Source organism: Aythya ferina (genome assembly GCF_964211825.1).
Source record: "Aythya ferina genome assembly, chromosome: 3".
Lineage (NCBI taxonomy): Eukaryota > Metazoa > Chordata > Aves > Anseriformes > Anatidae > Aythya > Aythya ferina.
In genome coordinates, this window is record NC_140298.1 from 70,727,212 (window position 1) to 70,744,377 (window position 17,166).

At 45.7% G+C, this 17,166-nt stretch overlaps 1 protein-coding gene across 2 annotated transcripts in view; it reads left to right on the forward strand.

Moving 5' to 3' along the window:
• The window catches only part of SOBP (sine oculis binding protein homolog), a 96,256-nt gene that overhangs the window by 20,766 nt on the left and 58,324 nt on the right, over positions 1-17,166 (forward strand). For both annotated transcript variants that reach the window (XM_084514728.1, XM_084514727.1), the window contains exon 4: positions 593-744. In XM_084514728.1, coding sequence (XP_084370854.1) covers positions 593-744 — 152 coding nt within the window. The remainder of the gene's footprint in view (positions 1-592; positions 745-17,166) is intronic.

Genomic DNA, 17,166 nt, shown 5'->3' on the forward strand with positions numbered 1-17,166 from the left:
GCTGCATCTCCCTTCTTGCTCAAGTCCGGGTTTTGGTGGCTGCTGTGTTCCAGTGCAAGCTCCCGTTTTACACACTTGTCATTGTTGCGAAACAGCGCTGGAGTGGGGCGCTTCATTTGCCTTCTCATTTAACAGAGGGCTCTTGTTAGAGACCTGCTTTGGTGCAGTGCTGTCCAGGCACCTTTGGTCACCAGCTTGCTGAGCAGAATATCCAGAGGGCTGTAAGCAACAAGAGCAGAGCAGCAGGATTTACTAAGCGTCTGTTCCCGGTTGCTTGTTCAATAAAGACTTGTGCACTCGTACACATGCTGAAAAGCTCTCAAGACTTCCCGAGCTTTTCAGCAATGCACCGTTTTGAAGCTAATAATCTTTTCCAGCCCTCCTAGAAGCTCTGCCAGGCTGCTAAGCCTGCCTGGCACAGGTCACCTGTGGAAGGAGCTGGAAGTCGCAGGCAGGCACATTTCCACTCCCAAACACTGAGAGGTTAGAAATAAGATGAGCCGGCGCCGGTTGTATCTAAGAGTAAGCGTGCAGATGTCTGAGGAAGGTGTTTGCATCTCATGTAAACATTGTTCTTATATTTTTGTTGTAGAAGATGATGTGTCAAATGTACAAATAATGTGTGCCTGGTGCCAGAAAGTTGGAATCAAGCGCTATTCCCTGAGTATGGGAAGTGAAGTGAAATGCTTCTGCAGCGAGAAGTGCTTTGCAGCTTGCCGAAGAGCATATTTCAAGAGAAACAAGGTAAGAGAAATAAGGAAAGATGTAACCTGCATAGACATAGCTTTAATTGGGCCCAGCCCGGGTCTCATTTAGCATCTAATAGAAGCTCTTTTCTTTTGTTTTCTCTGTTTCACCCAGTCCCTCCACTTTCCATCCGTATTGTCTCTTGCACTGTCAGCCCTTTACTAACCTTGTTTCTTTCAGTTTCCTTCAGCTTGATGCTTGGGTTTTGTGAGAGGCAGTTGAGTTTAGATAATAATAAAAACCTAAGAGTCCCGATTTGGCCTCAGGATGCTTGCTGCACACACCCCACTAAGAGGAGGCACCGTGCAGTAGAGCAGAGGGTGGCTGCGTGTGACTGTGTCAGCTTTACCAGGTAGTGGAAGTTGTGTCACAAAATTCCATGGCAGTGGGATCATGGCCAGCAGGTAAATGCTTTTAAGGCCTAAGTCTGGATCCCATCATGACAGGGGACATCTTCCCACCGAGACTAGTGAGCTGTAGTTGCGTTCTTTTGAAGTGTACTGCAGCTAATACGTGATCATAGCTGCAAAATTCAGACCTTACACAGTTTTTGGTTTGGGGTAAGTGATGTTAGAACATCCAAAGTAGCACGAAGACCCCTCCTACTCAATTTAAATTTAACTTTGTCTAAAATTAGAATGTAATCCTAATATCGAATGCCTACAAAATTGCTGTAATCGCTGAAGTACAGTGCCTGAAAATGCCCTCTAGGCCACTTCAGCAGCTGTTTTTCTGCAGCAGTATGTGCGATATGTCATGTAAAGAAAAATAATGAAGGAGCACTCCAGCATTTTTTTTTTAGTTGTTGAAAAAGTAGCTGTGTCCTTCTGGTATTTACTAGTGCAAGAAGAGTCTTTGGATAGCTTTTGTTGTCTTAGAAATATTTTTTCTTCATAAAACCTTTTACATCTTGGTTTTCTGATTGATACTGTTTTCCCTCACGCTACAAAACATTCAAGGCCTTTCAAGTTGCAACAAAATTCAGGTCTCCAAGTCTGGTATTTTAAATATGTGCTGATAACAAATAAACACACGGAGATCCTAGACTCAAGATGCACTGTTAGAGCAAATTACCCTCCTTCATAAATTTGGGTCACATCCTCCTGCCAAAAAAAAAAAAAAAAAAGTGCCTGAAGAATTAGGTTGCAAAGATCAGTAGAGTGGAATTTCGGTGGCAGTCTTGGAGAATCAAGCTCATAATGTCTACTGGAGCAGACAGGCAAGTCAGAGTCACGTGGAGGCCTCTGCCAGGAGTGGTGTTTACATCTTCTGCCTGGAAGTGTAGAGGAGGGAAGTACAGGCTCCTAGGATGCTCCTCACTGCAGAACGAGTTCCCATGTACTGTGTGTGTATGTGCACGCTTGCACACTTAGTAAACCTTGAGAAAGGTTTAATGCCAGCTGATGGTGGATGCTCCTTAATCTATAGCTTAGATTCTGGTATGGAAGGTTTAGATCCCCTGCTAATTACAAATAAATAAATGGTTAACATAGTGCATAGGCATACTTCGATGTTGAAGTAGTATGATTCAGTCACAGTTTATGGCCATGAATTTAATCAGTCAGGTAATTTGAAAAAGTTCCCTTTTACCTAACTTAGGATTTATTACCCATGTGCTTTGTTGGATGTCTCCTTGCCCTTGTGTTATGAGAAAGGATGACTCAGATCATCTTATTTCCCCCGGTTCCCTTTTCTATACCTCTATTAACTTCTGGAAGCTAAACAGTTCTGGATATTTTGCTCATCTTTTCATCCAGAAAACTCTGTACCATTTATTATTTAGTATGTAGCTAAATAAAAATAGATGTTCCTAATCTTTTCATATAGAATTTTATCCCAGTGAAATGCCCTATCCTTCACTAAAGAGGTTGCAAATTAAGAAAATGTCATACGAGAGGGCTTGACAAAACACGACAAGATAACGTAAAGTCAGTATCATGTTGGTTGCTTCATTGGCTCTGCTTCAAAATAAGGCAGTGAGTCAGATTTTCTCCCTCTTTGCACCTGTGGGATCAGTAATTGCACAGAATCCAACCCAGCTGGGGAAACCTGGAGCTGCCCGTTGCACGTGTATTCGTGGCATGAAATGATCAGTGGGCAGAATATTTAGGAAATGCTGTCCTTAAATTAGGACAGGTATGGGAGAGCTCAGCAGCCCCTCGTGCTTCTGATTTTGCGCTTCACCTGTTGGTAACAGAGCAGCGTGCTGAGGAACAGGACCGCAGGAGCAAGGCTGGGATAGTTTCGGGTTTACCCCCTGACCTTTAATCTGTGAGTACTGGTGCGGCAGCCTACCTGTCTTCTCCACGAGCCTAATGCTTATTTATGTGTTTGAGGAGTTCCCCTGCTCCACACTTTCTCGTTTTTCAAACAGAGGAGTACAACAGTCACGTTTCACCTGCCTTATGTGTGTTTTAAACAGCGGACCTCTGCAACAATACGGGCTTGTGTTACATTAAATGTGGACAGCTGCTGCGTTTCAGGGAGCTGATAGGACTTTGTGGTCACTGGGTTTAAGGCTTGAATTTCCTAATGGATCAGGCTGAGCGGTCTTCCCTTTCTCCCTCAGATGAGAAGTGCTGCAATAAGCACTTGCGTAAAACAATGGGGCTGTTTAAACAGTAAAAATTAAGTCGTTTCTGATGTCTTGAAACGCCACTAAGTAACACTGCAAATTCCACAGCCCTGAATGCCAGTCGCTGGGCTCAGAATCGGGATTTTTGTCGCCACCTTAATAACGAAATCCTCTCCCATAGGCAGGGCAAGTGTGCACCCCCAGAGATTCCCAGCTGGGAGCTGTGCATCCATCCCTCCGTGCCACTCGAGCTCCAGGCACCGTCTGGGTGCGTGGTCAGGGCGGATGGGGGGCTTCGTGGCCCAGGCTGGGAGCTTCTAAGGAGAAAGATTTGGGCAATTGGAAGCTGCTTTTCTCATAAGAAATGCAAATTTTGCCCCGAGTATCCTGCAGTCATGACCATTTAAAATTAGCAACCGAGCCTCCCAAGAACGGAAATATATATATTTTGCAATTATAATGACTCTCCCCACAGACTGTAATTTTATCTAAATTACTAGAAATAAATGAAGAAAAAATTGATTTTTCTTACCCCTTTAGGCAGAGAGTGAATTGTTTAGGCTGTATCTGATTTAGAAGAAACTTCTGAGTACCACCTCCCTCCCCCCCTCAACAAAAGTAATCCAAACCTAACTTCTTGTTTCTGCTTGGTGTGGTGTGCATAGTCAAATACAAATCCTGAACCAGTGCACAATGATAACCTGTTGTGGATAATAATACCAATTAAAAGGAAGAGTTGCAGGAGAGGGAACATTTCATACCGATGTTTGTAAGTGAACAGATTTAAGACTGGGAGCCGTTCTGACACTCTCTCCCTAAGAGATTTAGGTTTGTAGGCCAACTAATAGAAAGTTAAGCACCAAAGAGGCACACCAGGGCAAAAAGCATCAAACCACCAAGTTTCAGAGTATTAAATTTAAAGGGAACTATTGGATACGTAATTGGATCCAGTGAGTTTGAAGCCTGAAAAGATTAATTTTGAAATTAAGTTTATTGAATCAATGGGTCAGAAAACAAATTTATTGTGACCAAATGGCCAAACCTAGCACAAGGACTGAATTCGTAGAGGTTATAGGCTCTGTTCACAGATACAATAAAGAATAATTTACTTGATTTGACTAAGATCTCGGAGAAGAAGTGGCTGCGAGGTTGTCAGCCAGTATTTTATCTTTGACCTTGGCCCTGCTGTGCACTGCCTTACCACCAGGACAAAAAGGTGATAAATGTTTGTGCTTACAGCGCAATCAAGTTTCATTCCTACAAACAAACAGAAAGGCATAAATCAACGAGGGAAAGCAAATTACTGTTTAGCAGCACGGAAACATAAACGGTGAGGGGTCCGTTCCCCTGTAGGGGATGGGGATTTGTGGCACCCAGCGTGGTGCCTGCTGAGCAGGCTTGGGAAAGGAGCCCTTAGTGCAGACCATCCGCCCAGGCAGCATCTGGCTTTGCCCTCCCTGCTTCCCAACGCAGCAAGAGGTGTTCCCATTGCAGGGATGAAGACCCGGGCAGGGTGTGCTTTCCCCTCTTCTGTCCCATCTGTGTGGCAGGGGTGCAGGTGAGCAATCAAATGGGGCTGTAGGGAGTCACAGGCATTTCTTTAGTCATCTGCTCCTTACGTTTTCAAATTATATTTCAAGACAATAAACTGCACGCAGCGTCGTAAAGGCTTAGTACTCTTGCCTGAATAATTTTTTGGTTAATTAATATGTAACAACATGTGATTAGTATGGATATGAATATCCAAACACATGCTGAAAACTGGGAGTAAACAGAAGCTCTCATTCCCCCAAATTATTGCTGAGGATCGTCAGAGAAAGTTCTCCTGATTTCAAGCTTAATTACGCAGCCTAACAGCGAAGAAGAAATATTTAACAATCTCCCTGCTCTGTCAGTGAGTAATGGCCAAAAGTGTTGCTCTCGTCTCTTTCTTAGGCACCTGCAAGATTTAATTTGTTAAATGATGATCATTCACGAAAATTTTGAAAATTGCTTAAAGCAACTTCATTCGAGTAATGCCCCTGACGAAAAAAAAAGAAAAAAAAAAAGAAAGAAAAGCTTAGCTGTTACATCTTCCTTTAGACTCCTTTTCCATAATAAGCTCTGAAACACATGGGGCTCTGAACGGAAAACCCATTGCTCCTGGAGATTTACCCTGCATTAATTAGGCGTTCAGAAAGGTCAGCGCAGAGCAGGTGTCCTACCTGGTTTGCATGCAGGTCCCGTTTGGTTTTACAGAGCAGCAGAGGAAGGAAACGTAACAAAGAGTTGACAAAGTTGCTCGCTCTGATGTGGGTTTCCGTAGGATGCGTGCGCGTGGCTTTCTTTTGCTCGTGTCTGGGTGTGCACGCCTGCAGGTGCCAATATGCAGAGCTGCCACAGAAGCCAGTTAATAAGGTTTCTTGCTAAGGCTTGAAGGTGGAAGGGGAAAAGGATGACAAGCATCTCCACGGCTGTGATTGCTGTGGTGGGATATAAATGAGTGCTGATGAATGAATGCAGATGAGACGCTGAGTCTGCAGAGGAAATAAGGAAATAGTGTAAGCGTGGGGCACGGTTGCAAACTTCTTTGAGGAACTATTTGGGGAAGGGGCGGGAAAGGAAAACATCCTCCCTCAGAGGATGTTGTTAAAGTATGCGAAGGGGAGAAGGCCGCAGACGGTGGCCCAAAAACCTGGAGCAGGCCCTGAGATAAACAACAAATCCTGAGCCCTGAAAGAGATGGGTGGTGTTAGGCAGAAGGAGGAGTGTGCAGCGTGCTCCAGCTGTTATCAGCTGGCCTTTTTGCTTAGTGGACACCGAAACCAGAAGGCTCGTAAAATTCCTTCCCTGAACTAGAGGAAGGTTTTTCCGTGGTTTGGAGAGGTGAGGAAGTCCCAAATTAACCTGCCGAGAACATCAGTCAGCGTATCTCACTGCTCCCCCACACCAAGGCAAAATGCACGAGCGCTGCTAACGACGAAATGCATCAGCACCTGCCTGATGCCACCAGTGCCTTAATGAAGGGATCTGGCAAACCAGCGTGCTTGTCAGTTTGCAAACTCGATGGACGTTTTACTGTCCATCTGCTGCCGTTTAATACCATAAATCTGAATCAAATTCCCATTGTCCGAATGGCTAGCAGGTATCCAACACAATTAAAAGGCGTGTTCCCTTTTAATGTCAACCACCATGTCCCATTACATCGCTCGTGTCGCAGGCTGGCTACTCGGGCTGTAACGAGATGAATGTGCTCATTAGGACCCGAGAACCTGCTGCCTCGTGGGCAGCCGGCGCTTGGCTCGGATGAATCGCCCGGCTGACACGAGGGCTCCTCGCATCAATTCTGGACAGCTCCGGCGATTGCCTCTCTCCTCAGTGCCAGAAGCAGGCCCTGGTTACGTGCAGATGTTACAACAAAACACCACTCATTGCGTTAGGGCTCGACTGGAAATGCTTTTAAGGTTTCCGTACGCAGTTCAGACTAATGGCGTGGGTTTACACAGGGAGATGTTGTGGCACAGGGACGCTGGAGACGTGAAGGAAGTTTCTCTCTACGGGATATGTCCTCAGAGTGGCTGAGGAAGAAAGATTGCTGGTAGCTATTTTTCTGGAGATTACCAACGTGTTTTACTGGAGTCTTAAATCACTTGGATGAATTTTTGGAAGGGAAAGAGAGATGCTAGGGGAAAAACAGACGTTTTGCTTTGTTAAAAAGTTTGGCAAGGTAGGCTTCGTGATTTGTGTCCAGAACATTTTTATATCACCAGGGGATTTTTGATTAAAGAGTTCAGATGCACAACAATGATGCATTCAGAAAATGAGCAGATCCGATACACTTGGGCTCTTACTTTACCTCTGAATCCCTTTGGCTCCAAAGTACGTGAGCGAGACAGTCATGCAATAAAACACCACTCTCCCCTGCACTTAGTCCATGCTGTGTTAGATTAGCCCAAGCTGCTTTGACCCTGTATAAATTTCTGCACCTTCCAGCTTTGTTTTTACACAATCCATACAGAATGAGCATCGAAAACGGTTCTCATTCTGGAGAAAACTTAGGGTAGGTCTCCAAAGTGAATCTAGTGTGCACAGATTATATTTGATGCCACTTTTCCCTTTTGCTGATGAACACATCAATCATTAATAGTAATAAGAGCTGGGCAAATAATGAAATGCATGTTAAATAATGTGTTTGTTCAAAAATATCATGACATTTGAATAAATTATTGGCTTAATGCATCTGTTCACTTCCCAGTCAGCTCATTAATGTCGGGAAATATTGAAAAAGTAGCTCGAGTAATTTTTCACTCTCTCTATATTTTTATTTAAAAAGCAAAATTAAGCAAATACGGTTTTCCAAAAATATGTTTGGATTAGGAACGCTGTTGTGAATGACACCCCGCTGATCACACTCCCAAAAAGGATGCGCGGAGTATTGCAATTAGCCACACGGTTTAACTAGGTGCAGTTCTGTTGTTCCTGGTCCTTTCTCAGGGGCACGTGTCGCTGTCGCAATTCTCTCCAGCATTAGCTAGTGGCTAATCCAGGGGAATGGTGATGTGTTGTAAGCTGCTGGTCTGTGTTTAGTTACTCTCGTGCTCTTCTGAAGCAGCGACTTCCCTCTCCATCACGCATAGGGTCACATTCAAGGATGAAACTGTGTCAGACCAAAGGAATAAATCACACCGCACGTCTTTTGTCCCCTTCCAGGTAGGAAAGCTTCATCCCTTTAGCTTGGTTTGCAAACACTTGCTGGTTTATGGGAAGATGGAAGGAGCCCGTACACATGTTAACCTTGAATTTGGCCTCATGAATCTCCACGAGGCTAGGAGAGGCCAACTGGATATGATTTAGAAGCTGCCGGAGGAACAGGGAAATCTACTACCGGGAATTGTTAGTTAAAGCCAGCTTCTTGCCATATATCAAGTGGTGCTCGATGTGCAAGTGTTAAACTTGCTGGAGGAGCTAGGTGGTTTGTGCAGGGCAGAAGTCTGAAAATGTCAAATATCTTTCCTGTAGAAAATCATTTCTGCAATAGTAAGAGACTGTTTGCTGGCCAGCTAAGTGCAATTACAGGCTGCTCTCTGTCAAAAACCCAAGCATTTATAACTCACCCATTTGAATTTAAATTGGGCTGAAAGTAAACATATGTTGCAAGTTGCCAGCCTGGATGCAATTTTGTAGCTCGAGTAAATGTACTCATCTGTTTAATAATTTTTAGAAGCAGTCATAAAGTATCTGCTGGGTTTGGGGGTGGGAGGGCTTCGTGCCTCTATGCGGCTTCAGATGGTTTTGGTTTATTTCACCTCCTGCCTAAGAAGCCGACGGCCAGGCTCTGCCTTCGTTGTACGTAGGGGTGCCTGGGTCGGTGGTGCTGCTCAGGTGGTGGCCAGGTTTTGGAGTGTCCTGGGCAGGTGGGGACATGGGGACATGGCTCCGTCTCTGATGAGAGCTGCTGGAACTATGCACCATCAAAGGTTTGGGTGGGAAGGGACCTCACAGCCCCTCCCCTGTGCCATGGGCAGCGACGTCTCTCACCACATCACGTTGCTCAAAGCCTCATCCAGCCTGACTTTGAAGGCTTCCAGTCTGATAATACAAGTATTAAAAGATTAATCTAGGGATTTAAAAAGAAAAATGACGTTTAGATTTTTGTGAGGAGATGGGTTTGAATAATTTCATGGCTTGGTGGGAGTGGTCAGCTTCAACTGGCTGTCATCAGCTGGTTGATTTTCATGCCTGCATTTGTAGGAACAATTCGCAAATATCAGTGTTTTGGTAAGGCAACTCTTACTGAGTTTTGTCTAATGCATAGGCAGTAAAACAGCAGGTGACTGCACTCCTACCTGCAGTGCCACCGTACGGTGACTTCATCCTGAGGAAGAGAAGGAAGAGGAACTCTGGAGAAGGCCCTGAAATAACGAGGAAAAGGGTTAACCGAGAGAAAGTTTTTAAAAAAGGAAAAAGCAGCATTGAATCACTCAGGAGGCTATTTAAGAACACCATATTAGATGCACAGATGGTACGTATACCTCTGAGCAAGGAGAAAGTAGAAAGGGGAGAGTAAATCTGGCATAGTTCTGGGAAGAAGTGCAGAAGCTTAAAGGGACACTGTCAACTGAAAAAATCACACTTCGACGGGAAAATTTGTTACCTACTACTGTTGCAAACAACACCTATGATTACTGTAGCTGAGAGATGAGACAAAAAAACCCGCTCTGCTTTTCCGTGCGCTTACTTTGGGCTTGGGCCAAATTCCATCGGCGTCAGCGGGTGACTTCCCATCGATTTTCCTGAGCTTTGGATCAGGCCCTTTGCATATTTGACTGTACATTGTGTACAGGCCCGTTCGGTATTTAGCATGCGGTCTGCTTGCGCATTGTTTCTGTGGTTTTTCACACAGCAAGAGAGGAAAAAACATTTTTTTCCACATTGGAAGCGTGGCTGTTAAACTATGGAAACGCCAGTGGGGTCCCAGGCACGCTTGCACCAGAAATACCAAATGTGTGACTTTTTTAAGGCAAAGCTCCTCCTTCAGAGAATCTAAAAACATGAGCAGGTCAGTTTTAACAGGGAAATTACTGGGAAGACATATACACACATCTCTGTAGATGGGGTAGAAAAAATATCTCTATTAAAATAAAGCAAACAGCCCCTTCTAAGTCCCCAGCTCCCGTAGGCCACCCAGCAGTGACTCCGGCCCCTTCTGAAAGGGAGGAACAGCAGAAAAGTGAAATTAATTTTCTGTGTCCGCCTTCCCCACAGAGGATGATGGGGAAATTCTGCTCCAAGGACACTTTTCGCAGGAAATCAGAGTGTGGCCTTAGAAGAGAAATTGAAGTCTCTTAGGAGGAAGTTACGGAGCAACTTCAGCAACTCGAGTGCAGTAAATCACCAGGACCAGATGGTACTCATCCGAGTGTTCCTAAGGAAATAAAAGTGTGAAGCAGCAGAGATATTGACAAGGATCTGCAATATATCATTAAAAGCAGCAACTGTTCCTGAAAATTTGGAAGTCATTTGTCTGGTGTTTAAAAAAAAAAAAAAAAAAAAAAAAGAAAGAAAGAAAAAGAGAAGAAAGAGATAAGGTTGCTTTATCCTGAGCATTGGAAATGAAGCCGAGAGTTCCTAAATAATTTTTATTTTAGTGGTGGAAAGGCAGAATAAGGTAACTTTCAGCTAGACATGACCTGGCAGGTTGTAACCCTGTAAAGAATATTGTCTGTTGGAAGTAGAGAAAGATATTTAGGTGAACATAGCTATTTGGCCTCCGGATCACGTTTGCTGGATAAGGTTGTTTATTTCTGATGCACGATTTGATGTCGATGGGTAGCTTGATGCGAGCAATGAATGTGTTTTGGCACAGCAGCATACCTCGGTCCGCGTCTCCACACGAGGTTGGACATTTCAACACGAGGCTGATTGCATAAACCGAGTCGTGCCAACGCAAAAATTACTTTATACTGCCGAGGAATGCCTTTGTATGCGTGACAAAAGTTTTTAATTCACTTTGCCGCGGAAACATTAATCGTTTCTAGGAAAAAAAAATTGACTTTTTCAACAAAATGCAGATATTTCAAGACGCGAAACCCACTTAACCAAATCCCCACTGCCTGCAGTTAAACCATACGGGCAAGAAATGACATGGGCGTGCAGAGGTTTTGCCAAACAAACACAGCGAGTGTGTACACACATGCACGCTAATCAGCCGAGGGAGGGAAATCAGAAGGTGTAATGGATTTGGAATTTAGTAAAGCCCTCGAAAGAGCATCTCATGAAATCTTACCCTCGGATTAATTCAGCTTGCTTCGGATGTGAATGCCGTCAAGCGGCCTGAGAACAGGCTCAAGGAGTAAAAAGGGTGGAGATGAAGAGCAGCCTACCAGGTTGTGTGGATGGAGAGGTACCACAGGGGCGTGTGCTAGGTCGGTCTTGTTTCATGTTTCATTAATGATCTCCAGGACAGAAGGAGCAGCGTGTTCGCTAGCTCTGCAGTCAGTACAGAGCTTGGAGGAGCTGCGGATACCAAAATAATTCTCTGGAGGAATTAGAAATAATGAAAAAAAGCATCTAAATTGCTTTTGCTTGGACAAAAGCAAGTTAATGTATCTAGGGAAAAGCCCCAAAACAAATATCTTGGTGGAATGAGTAAAGCTGGACAAGAGGCTGGAGCTGAGGCTAATTAAAGGTAATCAATTGGACCGTGTAGATCTAGAGGTAGTTAAGGGGCCATGGCCGGGGTCAGCAGTGTTAGGGCTGTGGGGCTAGCCACGGGGCTGGGACACGTGGATGGAGCCAGGAGCAGCAGGGCTCGGAGGGCAGAGTTAAGGAACGTGCTGTCCAAGATGGTTTGGGGAACGGGAAGGTGCTCAGCCTGCAGAGAAGGCTGGGAAGAGCTTCATCCATTGCAGTTTCATTGTATAATAATTTGATATGTCAGCACACGCAGCTGTGGCCCGAAATCAGCAGCTTTGCTGGGGATGGGCTGCCGTGAGCAAACCCCAGCAAGCACCATGGCTGGTGCCAGCAGAAAAAAGGGGTGCTCTGTCCTCGGTGTGCTTTCCATCTCCTGCTCCTGCAAAAACTAAAGGCTGACGCTCACATTTCATGGGCAGTATTAATTCCTCAAATCATAGTGCCAGTTTTTTAGGCTTAGCTAGGGCTGACATTAAATAGTTGCATAGTTTTGATAAAACTGATGATTATTAGCGAAATATATAGCTAGGCCAGGAAAGACAGGAACAAAAACCAAACCTCATCCACCAGAGACACTGCCTGCCAGGCCAAGCCTCAGATGCATCCTATAACTGCACAAATTATAGGATATTTTTCACTCCTTCCTTCAGGTGAGACCCCATCCTTGCACTGGCACAGCGAGCTCGAGGGACTTGGTGCCACAGTCCAGATCTAAATTGATGTGTCCCATTTGGTTGGCCAAACACGGAGCTGGTGTGAGCTGCATCGCTCTGTTAATATCGCTGGAGCTACAAATACCAGTCGTGATTTTGGCCCAGGAACTGTAATAGCTCCATTTACCTTTTACTTGATCTGGAGAATCTGTGGATTTGCTGTAGTGTCGCCGGAAAAAATTTTTGTTATTCTCGTTAACATGAAAATATTTTGTCTCACTTGCAGTCATCCTCAAACCTCTCAATAATATTGGTAATGCAGTTATCTGTGCCACCACGCTGTTCTTCTGAGATAGTCTGAAAATTCCCGTGTTTCCTGATATTTACTGATGCAGATATAGAAAGTACGGGAGACTTTTTATAAACAGATGAAAGCAGCATGCGAGGTTGTGTTCAGGCTGTCACAGGAAGGGCTATTTTTAGAGGGGTCACGTAGAAGTGACTTTAATTCACTGCATCTGTACGTTTCAGTGTAAAATGTGATGTGCAGCTACCTTTGTTATGCTAAGCTTTTCCAGCAGATAGTAGAACACGTTGCATGGTTCGTGAGGTGCTTCCTAAAAGTGATTTCCTAAAGGCAGCTAATGGCAACGGTGGATCCAATGGGGTTATTTTGAGCTTGTTGTGCCTTCAGCCTTGAACTGAGGTTTGGCTATCTCAGTACAGATTGCGGAACTGAATGTGAGGCAGTGATCGCCAAAGTCCCAACAAAGGAGGTGCTTTGGGTGTGCTGATGTCAGGGGCAGTGATTCCACCGATGCCAGCGGGGTGATGACTGAATCCAAAGATACGAGGCAGCGGTGATGGTTCAACGGGAAAAATGAGGAATTAGGTATTTGTCTGTGTGCTTCGTGGCCTACAACTAGCACTTTTTGCTGATAAAGCTGGGTAAGATACTTTAAATTTAACCTAATTCATATTAAATAACATAAGGCCCAGGTGTGCCACACTTACTCAGGCTGGATACTTCATTCTCCGGTCGCCCAAGGCAGTGAGGTAATGCGCGTCTTTCCTCCTTCCCCATTCTGCCTTCTCCTTTCCTTGCTTTATTAAACGGAACCTTCTGAGCCTGTAGAGTGCAGCTGCCAAACTTTTCACCTCCCCCTGGCTATGTCTTGCTGTATTTCCTTACCTATTTCTGCATTTTCACCAGCAAGGTTAGGGTAAGGTATGCGTTGGCTCTTCCACGTTGTGTTCCCTATTTGCTGCATGTCTTGTATTGTCTTATGGATGTTAATTTTTTTGTTGTAAGGTGCCATTGAGATTCTCTCTTTTTTTTTTTGTGTCTGTATGCTTAACAGGGTTTAAGTTACCACCCCATTAAACAGTCATTTCTTACGTGTGATTGTGATTGCTGGAATGCAGGCTGCTCTTATTAATCAGCTTTCCACGCGCGCTCTTCCATTAATCATGCGAGGAGATGAGAGTGTGTGAGTTTGGGTCCAGCAGGATGACAACTTCTTACTCGTGGTGGCACGAACCTCAACACAAGGGCTGAGGGAATGGCTTTTTACGAGCCATTTCCATGTTTGCCAGTTTTGAGCCCCTGCAGGGCTCCGCGCTGTCTGTGACCCGTGCGGACGCAGGGAGTTGGTGAATAAAACATGAGGGGCAGGAGCAGCCAGAGCAAGCAGGTTTGTGTGTCGTTTCTGCTGGGCTTCAGCACCGGATTTACCCTCAAACGCAGCCACTGGTTGATGGTTTTGCTTCCTGGGGCCTCGTGCCGTGCACGCAGGGCTCCAGAGCTGCTCCCCCTTTGTTCCCACACGGCGTGTGCCCTGCTGTGGCCGTGCGCCTCCACGTCGCCCCGCAGGAAACCTGCCTTCACGCACCAAGGGGCAGAAGGTCTCGCGTGTTCTCCGCACATCAGCACGTTCCCAGGGGAAGCGTGCCTGCGGAGGAGCGGGGAGGACGGTACAGCTGTAAGCAGGCTGCTCGCAGCTAATCAGAGCCCCAGCAGGAGCACCCTCCGAGCACAGCTGCACAATTCCCCGTGCTCTCTAGAAGGCACTGCACCCTACGTGCAGTTTCCAAGCTACATTTAACACAATTGCCCATCAGCACTTAGGAAGCAGTTACCACAGAAACCCAGCAGAGACCAATTAGTCACATGATTAAATTAATTAAAATAACCCAGGGTATCTGCCATCTTGCTTCTTTCTGCTACACGTAGCGCATGACCCAGGCAGGGCTGTAATTGGGTGGCATTATTGTGCCTTTTAATCCCGGAATCGTCCTCGTACCGTGGTGGAGGTGGTCTTTGATTTCTCCTTTTCCTTCGCCCTGCCTAAATCCCTTCCCAGAGATCCGCGAAGATGCATTATGCCTCTTGTGTGGATCTGTGCCGTTGCACAAAAACATTCTCCAGCCCCCTCGATAAGCCAAGTAGTGTCGAATTTACCAAACATCAGAGTTAACAACAGCGAGATTTGTTATGTTTGGGCTAAGAGGATTTGGAAACATTTTCAATTGCGCAGTTAAGACTTTTGGAGGTCTTTAATGACAGCTCTGACAATACTTGCCAGAGAGAGCTCTGTAGTGTGCATTAGCACTTGACCTGAGGATTGTAAAGCGCTGCGGAGAGGCTGTGTGTTGTGTCTTCATTCCCCAAGTAATTCTGCTATTACAGGGGGGCGCGTTTAAGTGGAACAAGCTGTTGCTGTTGTAACGCTGCTTCCTGGGAAAGACAGGCAGCCCGCTTGTTTCCTCGGCTGTTCCTAAAGCCTAGAAGCTCAGAGCCGTGGTCTGACGGGGTAAATCACTCCTTTGTCCTTGGTCCTTTGGCTGGCCCGATAATGGCATCCCCCAGACATCCGTGTCATCTAGGGTTTCCTTCTCTGACAGCCGTGTCATACTTCTGCATGCACGCAAATCATCTTTACCTGAAGCCCCATAAAACACGGGACGTTGCAATTTCCATCTTGTCAGGGGTTTCCTGCTGACTGCTCCGAAGTTACCTCGATCCACGGCACCGATGGGGGGAAAAAAAAAATAATAAAAAAAATAATACTATTTCTGGCCACAGAGTAGAGAGCAGCTTGCCTCTCCGGAGCAGATTCCGTACAAACAGACTTGACAAAATAGCATGCATAAATTACATGCCGCTGATGCATTAATTCGTGCCTACCAGAGCAAGTGGCAACAACGCCACATTTACAACGGCTGAGGATAAGATGGAAGAAAGAAAGTCTGTGGGTCTTGTGTATAAATAATCAGCAGTTACAAAAATTGTGAGTATTAGGGAAAAAAGCAAGCAGGCTTTGTGTGTGCTGTGTTGCTAAAGAACCATGCACAAACACATTTGCTAGGCTCAGTTGGCTCTGACCAGCCCTTCGGGAAGGATGTGCGTGCCTGGCAGTGCTGAGGCACGGCTGCACCAACCTGAGGTAGGGGCTCGTCGTGAAACGAGGCCACCAGAGTCACGGTGACCAACAAACATCACATCCACACATAAATTGCCAGCTGTACATGAAAGTAGTGCTCTGAGTGCTTCCATTTTCCCTGTGCTTGATGTGTAAATTGTCATACGCTGCTGCAGTGTGTGCAGTACCTGCTGAAAATAGCCCCTCACGTAAGGTTTGGTAACGCTATTTTTGCAGGAAGTGACAATAAGGGCACCGAAAAAGAAATTCTCCGTGGGATCACCCGGTTTTACAAAGCAGTAGTCCCATGGCAATTGGCTGAACGATGCTTTTATGGAACTGAAGTAAACTATTGGGAAATCTGCTCTGAAGATTTTCGATGCAGCGGCCACATGCTGTTGCTTCCAGAATTAAAAAATGTCCCATAAATGCACCCATAAAAAGGAGCACGGGAAGGATGCTTTCTGTTTCATATTTAAAGTACTTCATCAACAAACTTGCCTACTAAGTCCTGAAAGCTTTTCTTCCTTTATAACTCAGAAGAAAAGCTTCATTTTTTTTTTTCAGACTAGAGAAATGAAAAGTTTTGACTGCTGTTTCTCCTCATGGTACATAAAATAAAGGTGTCTGAGAGCAAAGGACAGACCCTTTGGTAACAGGCAAAGTGATGGCAAAATTTTAGGTAGATGTTGGAAGTTTCCAGTGGAAATAGGAGGGGAAGTGGGTTGCTTTGGTGTGTCCTCGGCATGGGTTTTTGGGTACGGGTGTCTAGTTTTTCCAAAGGACAGGTCCCTTCAGCTGAACAGTATGAAGAACGGTGATGGAAATAAAGGGTCCCTCGCCCAGTTGTCTTGAGTTTTGTAAAGGAGAGAACAGTGACTAAAAGAGGTCAGTACCTACCCCTGTGCCCTGTTTGCCTTGCGGGGAGCTGTGCCACCCTTTCCCAAGGACGGAGCTGGAGCAGTCCCATGCTCAGGACTCTCCTGTAGGGGTGCTTGGGGTGTTCGCAGTGACACTTGTGCAGTACGGTCACCGAGGTGCAGATTGGAGGTGGGGATTACAGAGAGAGAGGAGTGCCGGGGAGTGAAGAACATCACGTTTCAATTGGGGAGGTCTCGGGCAGTGGGAGGTTCGCAAAGGACTTCAGCGGGATCCAGGCTTCCTTCCTGAGAAGGTGAATAAATTAGATCTGCCCTCCTTGGAATAAAAAAAGGGAGGGTGTAAAAGGAAGATTGATGAAGTGCAAGCAATTCTAAAATAGCTATTGTGAATGAAGGTTAGAAACGCACAGCGTATTACGTGCCAGAGCAAATGAAAGCAAATCAAGATAGCAGAAGAAATGCAGTGGAATCCTTGGTGCTAACGGCAGCGGCAGAAGTGACGCGTAAGGAGCAAGGATTCGCAAGGATTTGATTTCTGTAGGTGTTGTGAGCACCTCCTCAGTCAGGATCTGTGATGGGGCTCAGCTTGACGGCCATGCCTGGGGAAGGCAGGGCACCTCTGGCTCGCTCCTGGCCAGGCTGAAGGCAAGAGGGAGCCCAAGCCGAGTGGCAGGCAGGCAGGCGGTGTTTGGCTGACGTGATTTGAAGCAGTA